The sequence below is a fragment of the Bombina bombina genome, chromosome 12, assembly GCF_027579735.1.
Source record: "Bombina bombina isolate aBomBom1 chromosome 12, aBomBom1.pri, whole genome shotgun sequence".
Lineage (NCBI taxonomy): Eukaryota > Metazoa > Chordata > Amphibia > Anura > Bombinatoridae > Bombina > Bombina bombina.
Window position 1 is genome coordinate 72,266,519 of NC_069510.1, and position 14,581 is coordinate 72,281,099.

A 14,581-nucleotide genomic window follows, 5' to 3' on the forward strand; every position below is an offset into this window, starting at 1 on the left:
TTGCCAGAATCAAACAGGAGAGAGCATCAGTGATTCTAATAGCGCCTGCATGGCCACGCAGGACTTGGTATGCAGATCTAGTGGACATGTCATCCTGTCCGCCTTGGTCTCTACCTCTAAGACAGGACCTTCTGATTCAGGGTCCATTCAAATATCAAAACCTAACTTCTCTGAAGCTGACTGCTTGGAAATTGAACGCTTGATCTTGTCAAAGCATGGTTTTTCTGAGTCAGTTATTGATACCTTAATACAGGCTAGGAAGCCTGTTACTAGAAGGATTTACCATAAAATATGGCGTAAATACCTATATTGGTGCGAATCCAAAGGTTACTCTTGGAGTAAGGTTAGGATTCCTAGGATATTGTCTTTTCTACAAGAAGGTTTAGAAAAGGGTTTATCGGCTAGTTCTTTAAAGGGACAGATCTCAGCTCTGTCCATTTTGTTGCACAAGCGTCTGTCAGAAAATCCAGACGTCCAGGCCTTTTGTCAAGCTTTAGCTAGAATCAAGCCTGTGTTTAAAACTGTTGCTCCACCATGGAGTTTAAACCTGGTTCTTAACGTTTTACAAGGAGTTCCGTTTGAACCCCTTCATTCCATTGACATTAAACTGTTATCTTGGAAAGTTCTATTTTTAATGGCTATTTCTTCGGCTCGGAGAGTCTCTGAGTTATCAGCTCTACATTGTGATTCTCCTTATTTGATTTTTCATTCGGATAAGGTAGTTCTGCGTACAAAACCTGGGTTCTTACCTAAGGTAGTCACTAACAGGAATATCAATCAAGAGATCGTTGTTCCTTCCTTGTGCCCGAATCCTTCTTCAAAGAAGGAACGTCTTCTGCACAATCTGGATGTAGTTCGTGCCCTCAAGTTCTATTTGCAGGCAACTAAGGAATTTCGACAAACGTCTTCCCTGTTTGTCGTGTACTCTGGTCAGAGGAGAGGTCAAAAGGCTTCGGCTACTTCTCTCTCCTTCTGGCTTCGTAGCATAATTCGTTTAGCCTATGAGACTGCTGGACAGCAGCCTCCTGAAAGAATTACAGCTCATTCTACTAGAGCTGTGGCTTCCACTTGGGCCTTTAAGAATGAGGCCTCTGTTGAACAGATTTGCAAGGCTGCAACTTGGTCTTCGCTCCATACCTTTTCCAAATTTTACAAATTTGACACTTTTGCTTCTTCGGAGGCTATTTTTGGGAGAAAGGTTCTTCAGGCAGTGGTTCCTTCTGTATAATGAGCCTGCCTAGCCCTACCGTCATCCGTGTACTTTTGCTTTGGTATTGGTATCCCAGAAGTAATGATGACCCGTGGACTGATCACACATAACAGAAGAAAACATAATTTATGCTTACCTGATAAATTCCTTTCTTCTGTTGTGTGATCAGTCCACGGCCCGCCCTGTTTTTTTTTTAAGGCAGGCAAATATTTTCTAAATTATACTACAGTCACCACTTCACCCTTGGTTTCTCCTTTCTCGTTGGTCCTTGGTCGAATGACTGGGAGTGACGTAGAGGGGAGGAGCTATATCAGCTCTGCTGGGTGAATCCTCTTGCATTTCCTGTTGGGGAGGAGTTATATCCCAGAAGTAATGATGACCCGTGGACTGATCACACAACAGAAGAAAGGAATTTATCAGGTAAGCATAAATTATGTTTTCTTCTGCTAGAAGAGTTTCTGAATTATCTGCTTTGCAGTGTACTTCTCCCTATCTGGTATTCCATACAGATAAGGTAGTTTTACGTACCAAGCCTGGTTTTCTTCCAAAGGTCGTTTCCAACAGGAATATTAACCAGGAAATTGTTGTTCCTTCTCTGTGTCCGAATTCAGTTTCAAAGAAGGAACGCTTGTTACACAATCTAGATGTGGTCCGTGCTTTAAAGTTCTATTTAGAAGCAACAAAGGATTTCAGACAGACATCATCTTTGTTTGTTGTGTATTCTGGTAAGAGGAGAGGGCAGAAAGCTACTGCTACCTCTCTTTCTTTTTGGCTGAAAAGCATCATCCGATTGGCTTATGAGACTGCCGGACGGCAGCCTCCTGAACGAATTACAGCTCATTCTACTAGAGCTGTGGCTTCCACATGGGCTTTCAAGAACAAGGCTTCTGTTGATTAGATCTGTAAGGCAGCAACTTGGTCTTCTCTGCATACTTTTGCCAAATTTTACAAATTCGATACTTATGCTTCTTCGGAGGCTATTTTTGGGAGAAAGGTTTTGCAAGCCGTGGTGCCTTCCGTTTAGGTAACCTGGTTTGCTCCCTCCCTTCATCCGTGTCCTAAAGCTTTGGTATTGGTTCCCACAAGTAAGGATGAAGCCGTGGACCAGACACACCAATGTTGGAGAAAACAGAATTTATGTTTACCTGATAAATTTCTTTCTCCAACGGTGTGTCCGGTCCACGGCCCGCCCTGGTTTTTAATCAGGTTTGAAAAAATTCTTTCTTTATACACTACAGTAACCACGGCACCCTATGGTTTCTCCTTTTTCTCCTAACCGTCGGTCGAATGACAGGGGGGCGGAGCCAGAGGGGGAGCTATATGGACAGCTCTTGCTGGGTGCTCTCTTTGCCATTTCCTGTAGGGGAAGAGAATATCCCACAAGTAAGGATGAAGCCGTGGACCGGACACACCGTTGGAGAAAGAAATTTATCAAATTTCTAATTCTATTAGAAAGGCTCTGTCTGTTATTCCCCCTTCCAGTAAACGTAAAAGGTCTTTTAAAACTTCTCACATTTCAGATGAATTTTTAAGTGACCCCCATCATTCTGACTTATCTGTTTCTGATGAGGATTTTTCTGGTTCAGAGGATTCTTCCCCAGATATTGATACTGATAAATCTTCATATTTATTTAAAATGGAGTTTATTCGTTCATTATTTAAAGAAGTTTTGATTGCATTAGATATGGAGGAGTCCAGTCGTCTTGATACTAAAACTGCTAAACGTTTAAATTCAGTTTCTAAACCTCATGTGTTAATTCCGGAAGTTTTTCCAGTTCCTGATGCTATCTCTGATGTGATTGCTAGGGAATGGGATAGTCTGGGTACTTCATTTACTCCTTCTCCAAGGTTTAAGAAATTGTACCCTGTGCCATCTGATAGATTAGAATTTTGGGATAAAATCCCTAAAGTTGATGGGGCTATCTCTACTCTTGCTAAACGTACTGCTATTCCTACGGCAGATAGTACTTTGTTTAAGGATCCTTTAGATAGGAAAATTATTTTCTAAGAAAAGCTTATTTATGTTCAGGTAACCTTCTTAGACCTGCTATCTCTTTGGCTGATGTTGCTGCAGCTTCAACTTTCTGGTTGGAGGCTTTAGCGCAACAAGTGACAGATCATAATGCTTATAGCATTGTTAAACTTCTTCAACATGCTAATAACTTTGTCTGTGATGCCATTTTTGATATCATTAGAGTTGATGTCCGGTATATGTCTTTAGCTATTTTAGCTAGAAGAGCTTTATGGCTTAAATCTTGGAATGTAGATATGACATCTAAGTCAACTTTGCTTTCTCTCTCTTTCCAAGGTAATAAGTTGTTTGGTTCTCAGTTGGATTCAATAATTTCAACTGTTACTGGGGGGAAGGGAGCCTTTTTGATCCAGGGCAAAAAATCTAAAGGTAAATATAGGGCTGCTAATCGTTTTCGTTCCTTTCGTCAGAGTAAGGAGCAGAAGCCTGACCCTTCCCCTAAAGGAACAGTTTCCGTTTGGAAACCTTCTCCAGTCTGGAATAAATTCAAGCCTTTTATAAAGTCAAAACCAGCTCCTAAATCCGCATGAAGGTGCGGCCCTCATTCCAGCGCAGCTGGTAGGGGGCAGGTTACGATTTTTCAAAGATGTTTGGACCAATTCGATTCACAATCTTTGGATTCAGAATATTGTTTCACAAGGGTACAGAATAGGTTTCAAGGTAAGACCGCCGGTGAGAAGATTTTTCCTCTCACGCATTCCAGTAAATCCAGTGAAGGCTCAGGCGTTTTTGAAATGTGTTTCAGACCTAGAGTTAGCTGGGGTAATTATGCCAGTTCCAGTTCTGGAACGGGGTCTGGGGTTTTATTCAAATCTATTCATTGTACCAAAGAAAGAGATTTCTTACAGACCAGTTCTGGATCTAAAAATATTGAATCGTTATGTAAGGATACCAACATTCAAAATGGTGACTATAAGGACTATTCTGCCTTTTGTTCAGCAAGGGCATTATATGTCTACAATAGACTTACAGGATGCATATCTTCATATTCCAATTCATCCAGATCACTATCAGTTTCTGAGATTCTCTTTTCTAGACAAGCATTACCAGTTTATTGCTCTTCCGTTTGGCCTAGCAACAGCGCCAAGGATCTTTTCGAAGGTTCTCGGTGCCCTTCTCTCTGTAATCAGAGAACAGGGTATTGTGGTATTTCCTTATTTGGACGATATCTTGGTACTTGCTCAGTCTTCACATTCTGCAGAATCTCATACGAATCAACTTGTGTTGTTTCTTCAAAGACATGGTTGGAGGATCAATTTCCCAAAGAGTTCTTTGATTCCTCAGACAAGAGTAACCTTTTTAGGTTTCCAAATAGATTCAGTGTCCATGACTTTGTCTCTGACAGAAAAGAGACGTCTGAAATTGGTTTCAGCCTTTCGAAACCTTCAGTCTCAATTGTTCCCTTCGGTAGCATTATGCATGGAAATTCTAGGTCTCACGACTGCTGCATCGGACGCGATCCCTTTTGCTCGTTTTCACATGAGACCACTCCAGCTTTGTATGCTGAACCAGTGGTGCAGGGATTATACAAGGATATCCCAATTAATATCCATAAATCCCAGTGTTCGATCATCTCTAATTTGGTGGATGGATCACCATCGTTTAATTCAAGGGGCCTCTTTTCTTCGTCCAACCTGGACTGTCATCTTAACAGATGCGAGTCTTTCAGGTTGGGGAGCTGTATGGGGATCTCTGACAGCGCAGGGGGTTTGGGAATCTCAGGAGGTGAGATTACCAATCAACATTTTGGAACTCCGTGCGATTTTCAGAGCTCTTCAGTTCTGGCCTCTTCTGAAGAGAGAATCGTTTATTTGTTTTCAACCGTGGCATATGTCAATCATCAAGGTGGGACTCACAGTCCTCAAGCAATGAAAGAAGTATCTCGGATACTTGTATGGGCGGTATCCAGCTCCTGTCTAATTTCTGCGGTTCACATCCCAGGTGTAGACAATTGGGAAGCGGATTATCTCAGTCGCCAGATGTTACATCCGGGCGAATGGTCTCTTCATCCAGAGGTATTTCTTCAGATTGTTCATATCTGGGGACTTCCAGAAATAGATCTGATGGCCTCTCATCTAAACAAGAAACTTCCCAGGTATCTATCCAGATCCAGGGATCCTCAGGCGGAAGCAGTGGATGCGTTGTCACTTCCTTGGAATTATCATCCTGCTTATATCTTTCCGCCTCTAGTTCTTCTTCCAAAAGTGATTTCCAAAATTCTAATGGAGCGTTCATTTGTACTGCTGGTGGCTCCAGCATGGCCACACAGGTTTTGGTTTGCGGATCTCGTTCGGATGGCCAGTTGCCAACCGTGGACACTTCCATTAAGGCCAGACCTTCTATCTCAAGGCCCATTTTTCCATCAGGATCTCAAATCATTAAATTTGAAGGTATGGAGATTGAACGCTTGGTCATAGAGGTTTCTCTGACTCAGTGATTAATACTATGTTACAGGCTCGTAAATCTGTCTCTAGAAAGATTTATTATCGAGTTTGGAAGACTTACATTTCTTGGTGTTCTTCTCATAAATTCTCTTGGCATTCTTTCAGAATTCCTAGAATTTTACAATTTCTTCAGGATGGTTTGGATAAGGGTTTGTCTGCAAGTTCTTTGAAAGGACAAATCTCTGCTCTTTCTGTTCTTTTTCACAGAAAGATTGCTAATCTTCCTGATATTCATTGTTTTGTACAGGCTTTGGTCCTTATCAAACCTGTCATTAAGTCAATCTCTCCTCCTTGGAGTCTTAATTTGGTTTTGAAAGCTTTGCAGGCTCCTCCGTTTGAGCCTATGCATTCTCTGGACATTAAATTACTTTCTTGGAAAGTATTGTTCCTTTTGGCTATCTCTTCTGCTAGAAGAGTTTCTGGGTTATCTGCTCTTTCTTGTGAATCTTCTTTTCTGATTTTTCATCAGGAAAAGGCGGTGTTGCCGACTTCATTTCAATTATTACCTAAGGCTGTGAATTCTAACAACATTAGTAGAGAAATTGTTGTTCCTTCTTTGTGTGCTAATCCTAAGAATTCTAAGGAAAGATCGTTACATTCTTTGGATGTAGTTAGAGCATTGAAATACTATGTTGAAGCTACTAAAGATTTTAGGAAGACTTCCAGTCTCTGGGGCCCATTTATCAAAGGGCTTGCGGACCTGATCCGACACTGCGGATCAGGTCCGCAAGACCTCGCTAAATGCGGAGAGCAATACGCTCTCCACATTTAACATTGCACCAGCAGCTCACAAGAGCTGCTGGTGCAACGCCGCCCCCTGCTGACTCGCGGCCAATCGGCCGCCAGCAGGGAGCTGTCAATCAACCCGATCGTATTCGATCGGGTTGATTTCCGGCGGTTCCTGTCCGCCTGCTCAGAGCAGACGGACAGGGTTATGAAGCAGCGGTCTTTAGACCGCTGCTTCATAACTTGTGTTTCTGGCGAGTCTGAAGACTCGCCAGAAACACGGCCCTTCAAGCTCCATACGGAGCTTGATAAATGGGCCTGTCTTTGTTATCTTTTCTGGTTCCAAGAAAGGTCAAAAGGCTTCTGCCTTTTCTTTGGCGTCTTGGTTAAAGTCTTTGATTCATCATGCTTATGTGGAGTCGGGTAAGTCCCCGCCTCAAAGGATTACGACTCATTCTACTAGGTCAGTTTCTACTTCCTGGGCTTTTAGGAATGAAGCTTCTGTTGATCAGATTTGCAAAGCAGCAACTTGGTCTTCTTTGCATTCTTTTACTAAATTCTACCATTTTGATGTGTTTTCTTCTTCTGAAGCAGTTTTTGGTAGAAAAGTACTTCAGGCAGCTGTTTCTGTTTGATTCGTCTGCTTATAATTTCAGTTTTTTTCATTATAATGATTAAAACTTTTGATTTGGGTTGTGGATTATTTTTTTCAGCGGAATTGGCTGTCTTTATTTTATCCCTCCCTCTCTAGTGACTCTTGCGTGGAAGTTCCACATCTTGGGTATCTGCTATCCCATACGTCACTAGCTCATGGACTCTTGCTAATTACATGAAAGAAAACATAATTTATGTAAGAACTTACCTGATAAATTCATTTCTTTCATATTAGCAAGAGTCCATGAGGCCCACCCCTTTTTTTGTGGTGGTTATGATTTTTTTGTATAAAGCACAATTATTCCAATTCCTTATTTTTGATGCTTTCGCTCCTTTCTTATCACCCCACATCTTGGCTATTCGTTAAACTGAATTGTGGGTGTGGTGAGGGGTGTATTTATAGGCATTTTAAGGTTTGGGAAACTTTGCCCCTCCTGGTAGGAATGTGTATCCCATACGTCACTAGCTCATGGACTCTTGCTAATATGAAAGAAATTAATTTATCAGGTAAGTTCTTACATAAATTATGTTTTTTTTGTTACAAATGACCACAAGTAATTTAAAATTGTATGCTCTATCTGATTCATGAAAGTATAATTTTGTGTTTCATGTCCATTTAATAAGGTTACCATGGTAGATTAGAATTCTTATTAAATTCTAACCACAAGAAAATGTCTCACTATTGATACATCCCACCCAAAATTCTAGAAAATGTCAAGTAATCACCTACCATCAATCACTTACCATGCACACAATAATAGCTGTCTGAAGTATAACTGTTTGAGCACCAAGTTCCACCACGCCAAGCGCTCCTGGGAGAAATGCAGAGATTATGATTATTTTCAATAAAACATACTTGGATTAGGTTTAGGTTATAAGAATATAAAACACAGCCACAACCATTAAAGAACAAATACCCTGTGTATTATAAATTAGTGGGTAGTGTTTGATACAATTAATATACCAGCCAAAGCTCTGAAAAGGTGAACAGACGCAGAAAAGTATCTAAGCGCAGTACACTCAGTGGGTTAAAGCAACATTTACCAAAATATAAAAAACACACTTAAAAATGACACCTCTATTGAAGCAGAGGTGAACTTAAAAAACATGAAAGCACATCACACAGATACCGGTCAGGGAAGTGTCTCTGCTGTTCCCAGTTGGAATACTGATCCATTCGAGTCCTCAGTTGGCTATCTCCCAAGAGACTCACACGCTAGATCAGGGGTCGACAAAGTTGTTTAAAATTAAGGAGCCAGTAAGAATATTTAGGGGCCGGTCATACCTTTAGGAGCCAGGCAGTGGTATTTGTATATAGAAATATGGAGAATAACCCAAAAAGTTAGGGATGACATTCTAGGAGCAAGTGGCTACCCGGCTCCTGTGCTTGTCGAGCCCTACACTAGATGCTAAAGGCAATCTATGGGCCTGTAGCTTGTCAATCTCTTGGGAGACAGCCAGCGATGTTTATTTATTTTGTACATATTTTAATAAAGTTTGTCTTGGGATACTGGGGCAGTGACATTGAACTATTCAGCTTTTTGTTAAAAGCATATGACACTACGGGGTCCTTGTTCACATTTCTGATACTGATCAGTTGGGGACTTGAGTGGATCATTAATCCAACTGGGAACAGCAGAGACACTTCCCTGATCGGTACCTGTGTGATGTGCTTTCAGGTTTTATAAGTTCACCTCTGCTTCAATAGAGGTGTCTTTGTGGGTGTGTTTTTTATGTTTTTTTAAATGTTGTTTAAACCCACTGAGTTTACTGCACTTAGATCCTTTTCTCTTGTAAGGTGTATCCAGTCCACGGATTCATCCTTTACTTGTGGGATATTCTCCTTCCTAACAGGAAGTGGCAAAGAGAGCACACAGCAGAGCTGTCCATATAGCTCCCCCTCTAGCTCCACCCCCCAGTGATTCTCTTTTCCAGCTCTAAGCAATAGGGTCCCTCTCGGGAGGGTAAAGAGATGTGGTGTTAGATTTGTAGTTTTTTTGTTCTACAAGCAAAGTTTGTTATTTTAAATGGTACCTGTGTGTACTATTTACTCTCCAGCAGAAAAGAGATGAAGATTTCTACAGAGAGGAAGATGATTTTAGCATGTTGTAACTAAAATCCACTGCTGTTCCCACACAGGACTTAGGAGTACAAGAAAACTTCAGTTGGGGGGAACGGTTTGCAGGTTAGGCTGCAATAAGGTATGTTCAGTCATTTATTTCTAGACAAGACTGTGGTAATGCTAGAAAAGGACTGATAAGATCCCCATGAGGGAAGGGTAAGCTTTATTCAGAGACTAAGTATGGAATTTCAAGCTTACATAACAGGGCTAATTTATGCTGGTTGACACTATTTTATAGCAAGTTGACACTTTTTTATGGCAATCGTTTTTTACTTATAAACATCGTTTCTGAGTCACTTTAAAGGTCCCTTTGGGTTTCTTTCATGGGTTATTACCCACATGGCTAATCTTATAACTCTTAGGAGGGTTTCTTTAGGCCTCACAGCACCGGAGTAAGGTGGGAGGGGCCTAATTTCACGCCTCAGCTGCGCAGTTAGATGGACTAGATCTTCAGGCTGTGTTCACATGGAGGCTCCTGCTACAGTGGAGGACCCATAAAAAAGTTTTTTCCCCATAAATCTGACTTCTGAGGGAAGGTAGGGCCACAGCAGAGCTGTGGAAAGGTGCTAAAGTTGTTTTAACCGGTCTGTTAGCTTGCTATTGATCCGGTTTGGGCATTAAGGGGTTAATCGACTTTTATGCTAGTTGTGCAATCTTACCACTGCTTTAGGTACATACTGTGAAAATTTCAGAACGTTTGGTGCATTTTTCACTGTTTTGGAAAATTGTGTGCCTTTTTTATTTCTTAAAGGGACAGTAACTTTTTTTTTTTGCAAAGTGTGTTTTTGCTTGATTAAAGTGTTTTCTAAGCCTGTTTGTCTTACTACTAGTCTGTTAAACATGTCTGACACCAGGGAAAATCCTTGCTCAATGTGTTTAGAAGCCATGGTGGAACCCCCTCTCAAAATGTGTCCCACTTGTACTGATATGTCTATACACTTTAAAGACCATAGTGTTGCACTTAAAAATGTGGCCCAAGATGATTCTCAGACAGAAGGTAATGAGGTTAGCCTGTTGACCTCTCCCCAAGTGTCCCAACCAGTTACGCCCGCTCAAGCGACGCCTAGCACCTCTAGCTCGTCTAACTCTTTTACCTTACAAGATTTGGCGGCAGTTATGGATCATACCCTCTCAGCATTTTTATCTAAGCTGCCCGTGTTACCTGCAAAGCGTGATAGCTGTTTTAAGAACAGATTATGAGCATTCTGACGCTTTAGTAGCCATATCAGATATACACTCACAATGCTCTGAAATGGGGGCGAGGGGTGTGCTGTCTGAGGGAGAAATTTCCGATTCGGGAAAGGTTGCTCCTCAGACAGACTCAGATACATTGGCTTTTAAATTTAAACTAGAACACCTCCGCTTATTGCTCAGGGAGGTATTAGTTACTCTGGATGACTGTGACCCTTTGGTGGTTCCAGAGAAATTGTGTAAAATGGACAAGTACCTAGAAGTTCCTGTTTACACTGATGTGTTCCCGGTCCCTAAGAGGTTTGCGGATATAGTAACTAGGGAGTGGGATAGACCAGGTATTCCGTTTGTTCCCCCTCCTGTTTTTAAGAAGATGTTCCCCATATCTGACACCACGCGGGACTCATGGCAGACGGTCCCTAAGGTGGAGGGGGCTGTTTCTTCACTTGCTAAACGCACAACCATACCAATTGAGGACAGTTGTGCTTTTTAAGACCCTATGGATAAAAAATTAGACGGTTTACTTAAGAAAATTTTTGTTCATCAAGGTTTTCTTCTCCAACCTATAGCGTGCATTGTTCCTGTAACTACTGCAGCTGCTTTCTGGTTTGAGGCGCTGGAAGATGCGCTCCAGACGGAGACCTCATATGAGAACATTATGGACAGAATTAAGGCTCTTAAGCTGGCTAATTCTTTTATCACAGATGCCGCTTTCCAACTGGCTAAGTTAGCAGCAAAGAATTCAGGTTTCGCCATTTTGACGCACAGGGCGCTGTGGCTAAAGTCCTGGTCGGCCGATGTGTCGTCAAAATCCAAACTATTGAACATCCCTTTCAAAGGTAAGACCCTTTTCAGGCCTGAATTGAAAGAGATTATCTCAGAAATCACTGGGGGAAAAGGCCATGCTCTCCCTCAGGACAAGTCCTTTAAGACAAAAGAACAAACAAAATAATTTTCGTTCCTTTCGGAATTTCAGGAGCGGTCTCGCTTCGTCCTCCCCTGCTACAAAGCAAGAGGGTAACACTTCACAACCCAAAGCAGCCTGGAAAACTTACCAGGGCTGGAACAAGGGTAAACAGGCCAAGAAGCCTGCAGCTGCTTCCAAGACAGCATGAAGGGGTAGCCCCCGATCCGGTACCGGATCTAGTAGGGGGCAGACTCTCTCTCTTCGCTCAGGCCTGGGCAAGAGACGTACACGATCCTTGGGCCTTAGAGATTGTATCCCAGGGATATCTTCTAGAATTCAAGGACTCCCCTCCAAGGGGAAGGTTCCACATTCCTCGTCTGTCTTCAGACCAGACAAAGAAAGAGGCGTTCTTACGCTGTGTAGAAGACCTACATACAATGGGAGTGATCTGCCCAGTTCCAATCGTGGAACAAGGGCTGGGTTTTTACTCAAACCTGTTTGTGGTTCCCAAAAAAGAAGGAACTTTCAGACCAATCCTGGATCTCAAAATTCTAAACAAATTCCTCAGAGTCCCATCATTCAAGATGGAGACCATTCAGACAATCTTACCAATCATCCAGGAGGGTCAATATATGACTACCGTGGATCTAAAGGATGCGTATCTGCACATTCCTATCCACAAAGATCATCACCAGTTTCTCAGGTTCGCCTTTCTGGACAAGCATTATCAGTTTTTGGCTCTCCCCTTCGGGTTGGCCACTGCTCCCAGAATTTTCACAAAGGTGCTACGGTCCCTCCTGGCGGTTCTAAGACCGTTGGGCATAGCAGTGGCGCCTTATCTAGACGACATCTTAATTCAAACAGCCAATAGAATGCGAGCTCAATCTGATTGGCTGATTGGATCAGCCAATCGGATTGAACTTGAATCTGATTGGCTGATTCAATCAGCCAATCAGATTTTTCCTACCTTAATTCCGATTGGCTGATAGAATCCTATCAGCTAATCGGAATTGAAGGGACGCCATCTTGGATGATGTCCCTTAAAGGAGCCTTCATTCGTCGGTAGTCCGTCGGTAAAGAAGGATGTTCCGCGTCGGCGGGATGAAGATTCAAGACCCGGCTTGGAAGATGACATCGCCAGGATAGAAGACTTCTTCAGCGCCTCTTGGAAGATGACATCGCCCGGATGGAAGACTTTTTCAGCTGCGCTTGGAGGATCACTTCATCGGATGGAAGATTTCTTCAGTGCCGCTTGGAGGATCACTTCTGCCGGTCCGGGTCTCCTCTTCAGTTCCATCGGTGGCTCGGCTGAGTGAAGACGACTAAAGGTAGGATGATCTTCAGGGGATTAGTGTTAGGTTATTTTAAGGGGCGTTTGGGTTAGATTAGGGGTATGAGGGTGGTGGGTTTTAATGTTGGGGGGGTTGTATTTTTCTTTTACAGGCAAAAGAGCTGAATTCTTTGGGGCATGCTGCACAAATGGCCCTTTTAAGGGCTGGTAAGGTAAAAGAGCTTTGAACTTTTTTAATTTAGAATAGGGTAGGGCATTTTTTTTATTTTGAGGGGGTTTGTTATTTTATTAGGGGGCTTAGATTAAGTGTAAGTAGCTTAAAATTGTTGTAATATTTTTAAAATGTTTGTAACCTATTTTCTTTATTTTTTGTAACTTAGCTTTTTTTATTTTTTGTACTTTAGTTAGTTTATGTAATTGTATTTAATTGTAGTTATTTGTAGGTAATTTATTTAATTTATTTAATGATAGTGTAGTGTTAGGTTTAATTGTAACTTAGGTTAGGATTTATTTTACAGGTGATTTTGTATTTCTTTTAGCTAGGTAGTTATTAAATAGTTAATAACTATTTAATAACTATTCTAACTAGCTAAAATAAATACCAAGTTATCTGTAATACCAAGTTATCTAAATAAAAATAAATCCAAAGATAGCTACAATATAATTATTAATTATATTGTAGCTATCTTACAGCTAGATTTAGAGTTTGGCGTTAGCCGTGAAAACCAGCGTTAGAGGCTCCTAACGCTGGTTTTAGGCTACCGCCGGTATTTGGAGTCAGGAAAGGGTCTAACGCTCACTTTCCAGCCGCGACTTTTCCATACCGCAGATCCCCTTACATCATTTGCGTATCCTATCTTTTCAATGGGATCTTTCTAACTCTGATATTTAGAGTCGTGGCTGAAGTGAGCGTTTGAAATCTAACGACAAAACTCCAGCCGCAGAAAAAAGTCAGTAGTTAAGAGCTTTCTGGGCTAACGCCGGTTCATAAAGCTCTTAACTACTGTGCTCTAAAGTACACTAACACCCATAAACTACCTATGTACCCCTAAACCGAGGTCCCCCCACATCGCCGCCACTCGATTAAAATTTTTTAACCCCTAATCTGCCGACCGCCACCTACGTTATACTTATGTACCCCTAATCTGCTGCCCCTAACACCGCCGATCCCTATATTATATTTATTAACCCCTAACCTGCCCCCCACAACGTCGCCGCCTGCTACCTACAATAATTAACCCCTAATCTGCCGACCGCCACCTACGTTATACTTATGTACCCCTAATCTGCTGCCCCTAACACTGCCGACCCCTATATTATATTTATTAACCCCTAACCTGCCCCCCACAACGTCGCCGCCAGCTACCTACAATAATTAACCCCTAATCTGCCGACCGCCACCTACGTTATACTTATGTACCCCTAATCTGCTGCCCCTAACACCGCCGACCCCTATATTATATTTATTAACCCCTAACCTGCCCCCCACAACGTCGCCGCCAGCTACCTACAATAATTAACCCCTAATCTGCCGACCGCCACCTACGTTATACTTATGTACCCCTAATCTGCTGCCCCTAACACCGCCGACCCCTATATTATATTTATTAACCCCTAATCTGCCCCCCTCAACGTCACCTCCACCTGCCTACACTTATTAACCCCTAATCTGCCGAGCGGACCGCACCGCTACTATAATAAAGTTATTAACCCCTAATCCGCCTCACTCCCGCCTCAATAACCCTATAATAAATAGTATTAACCCCTAATCTGCCCTCCTTAACATCGCCGACACCTAACTTCAATTATTAACCCCTAATCTGCCGACCGAATCTCGCCGCTACTGTAATAAATGTATTAACCCCTAAAGCTAAGTCTAACCCTAACCCTAACACCCCCTAAGTTAAATATAATTTAAATCTAACGAAATAAATTAACTTTAATTAAATAAATTATTCCTATTTAAAGCTAAATACTTACCTGTAAAATAAACCCTAATATAGC

At 42.0% G+C, this 14,581-nt stretch overlaps 1 protein-coding gene across 1 annotated transcript in view; it reads right to left on the minus strand.

Moving 5' to 3' along the window:
* The window catches only part of LOC128642753 (multidrug and toxin extrusion protein 1-like), a 433,625-nt gene that overhangs the window by 143,677 nt on the left and 275,367 nt on the right, over positions 1-14,581 (minus strand). Inside the window, exon 11 of the mRNA XM_053695544.1 lies at positions 7,811-7,878. Within this exon, the coding sequence (XP_053551519.1) occupies positions 7,811-7,878 (68 nt within the window). The remainder of the gene's footprint in view (positions 1-7,810; positions 7,879-14,581) is intronic.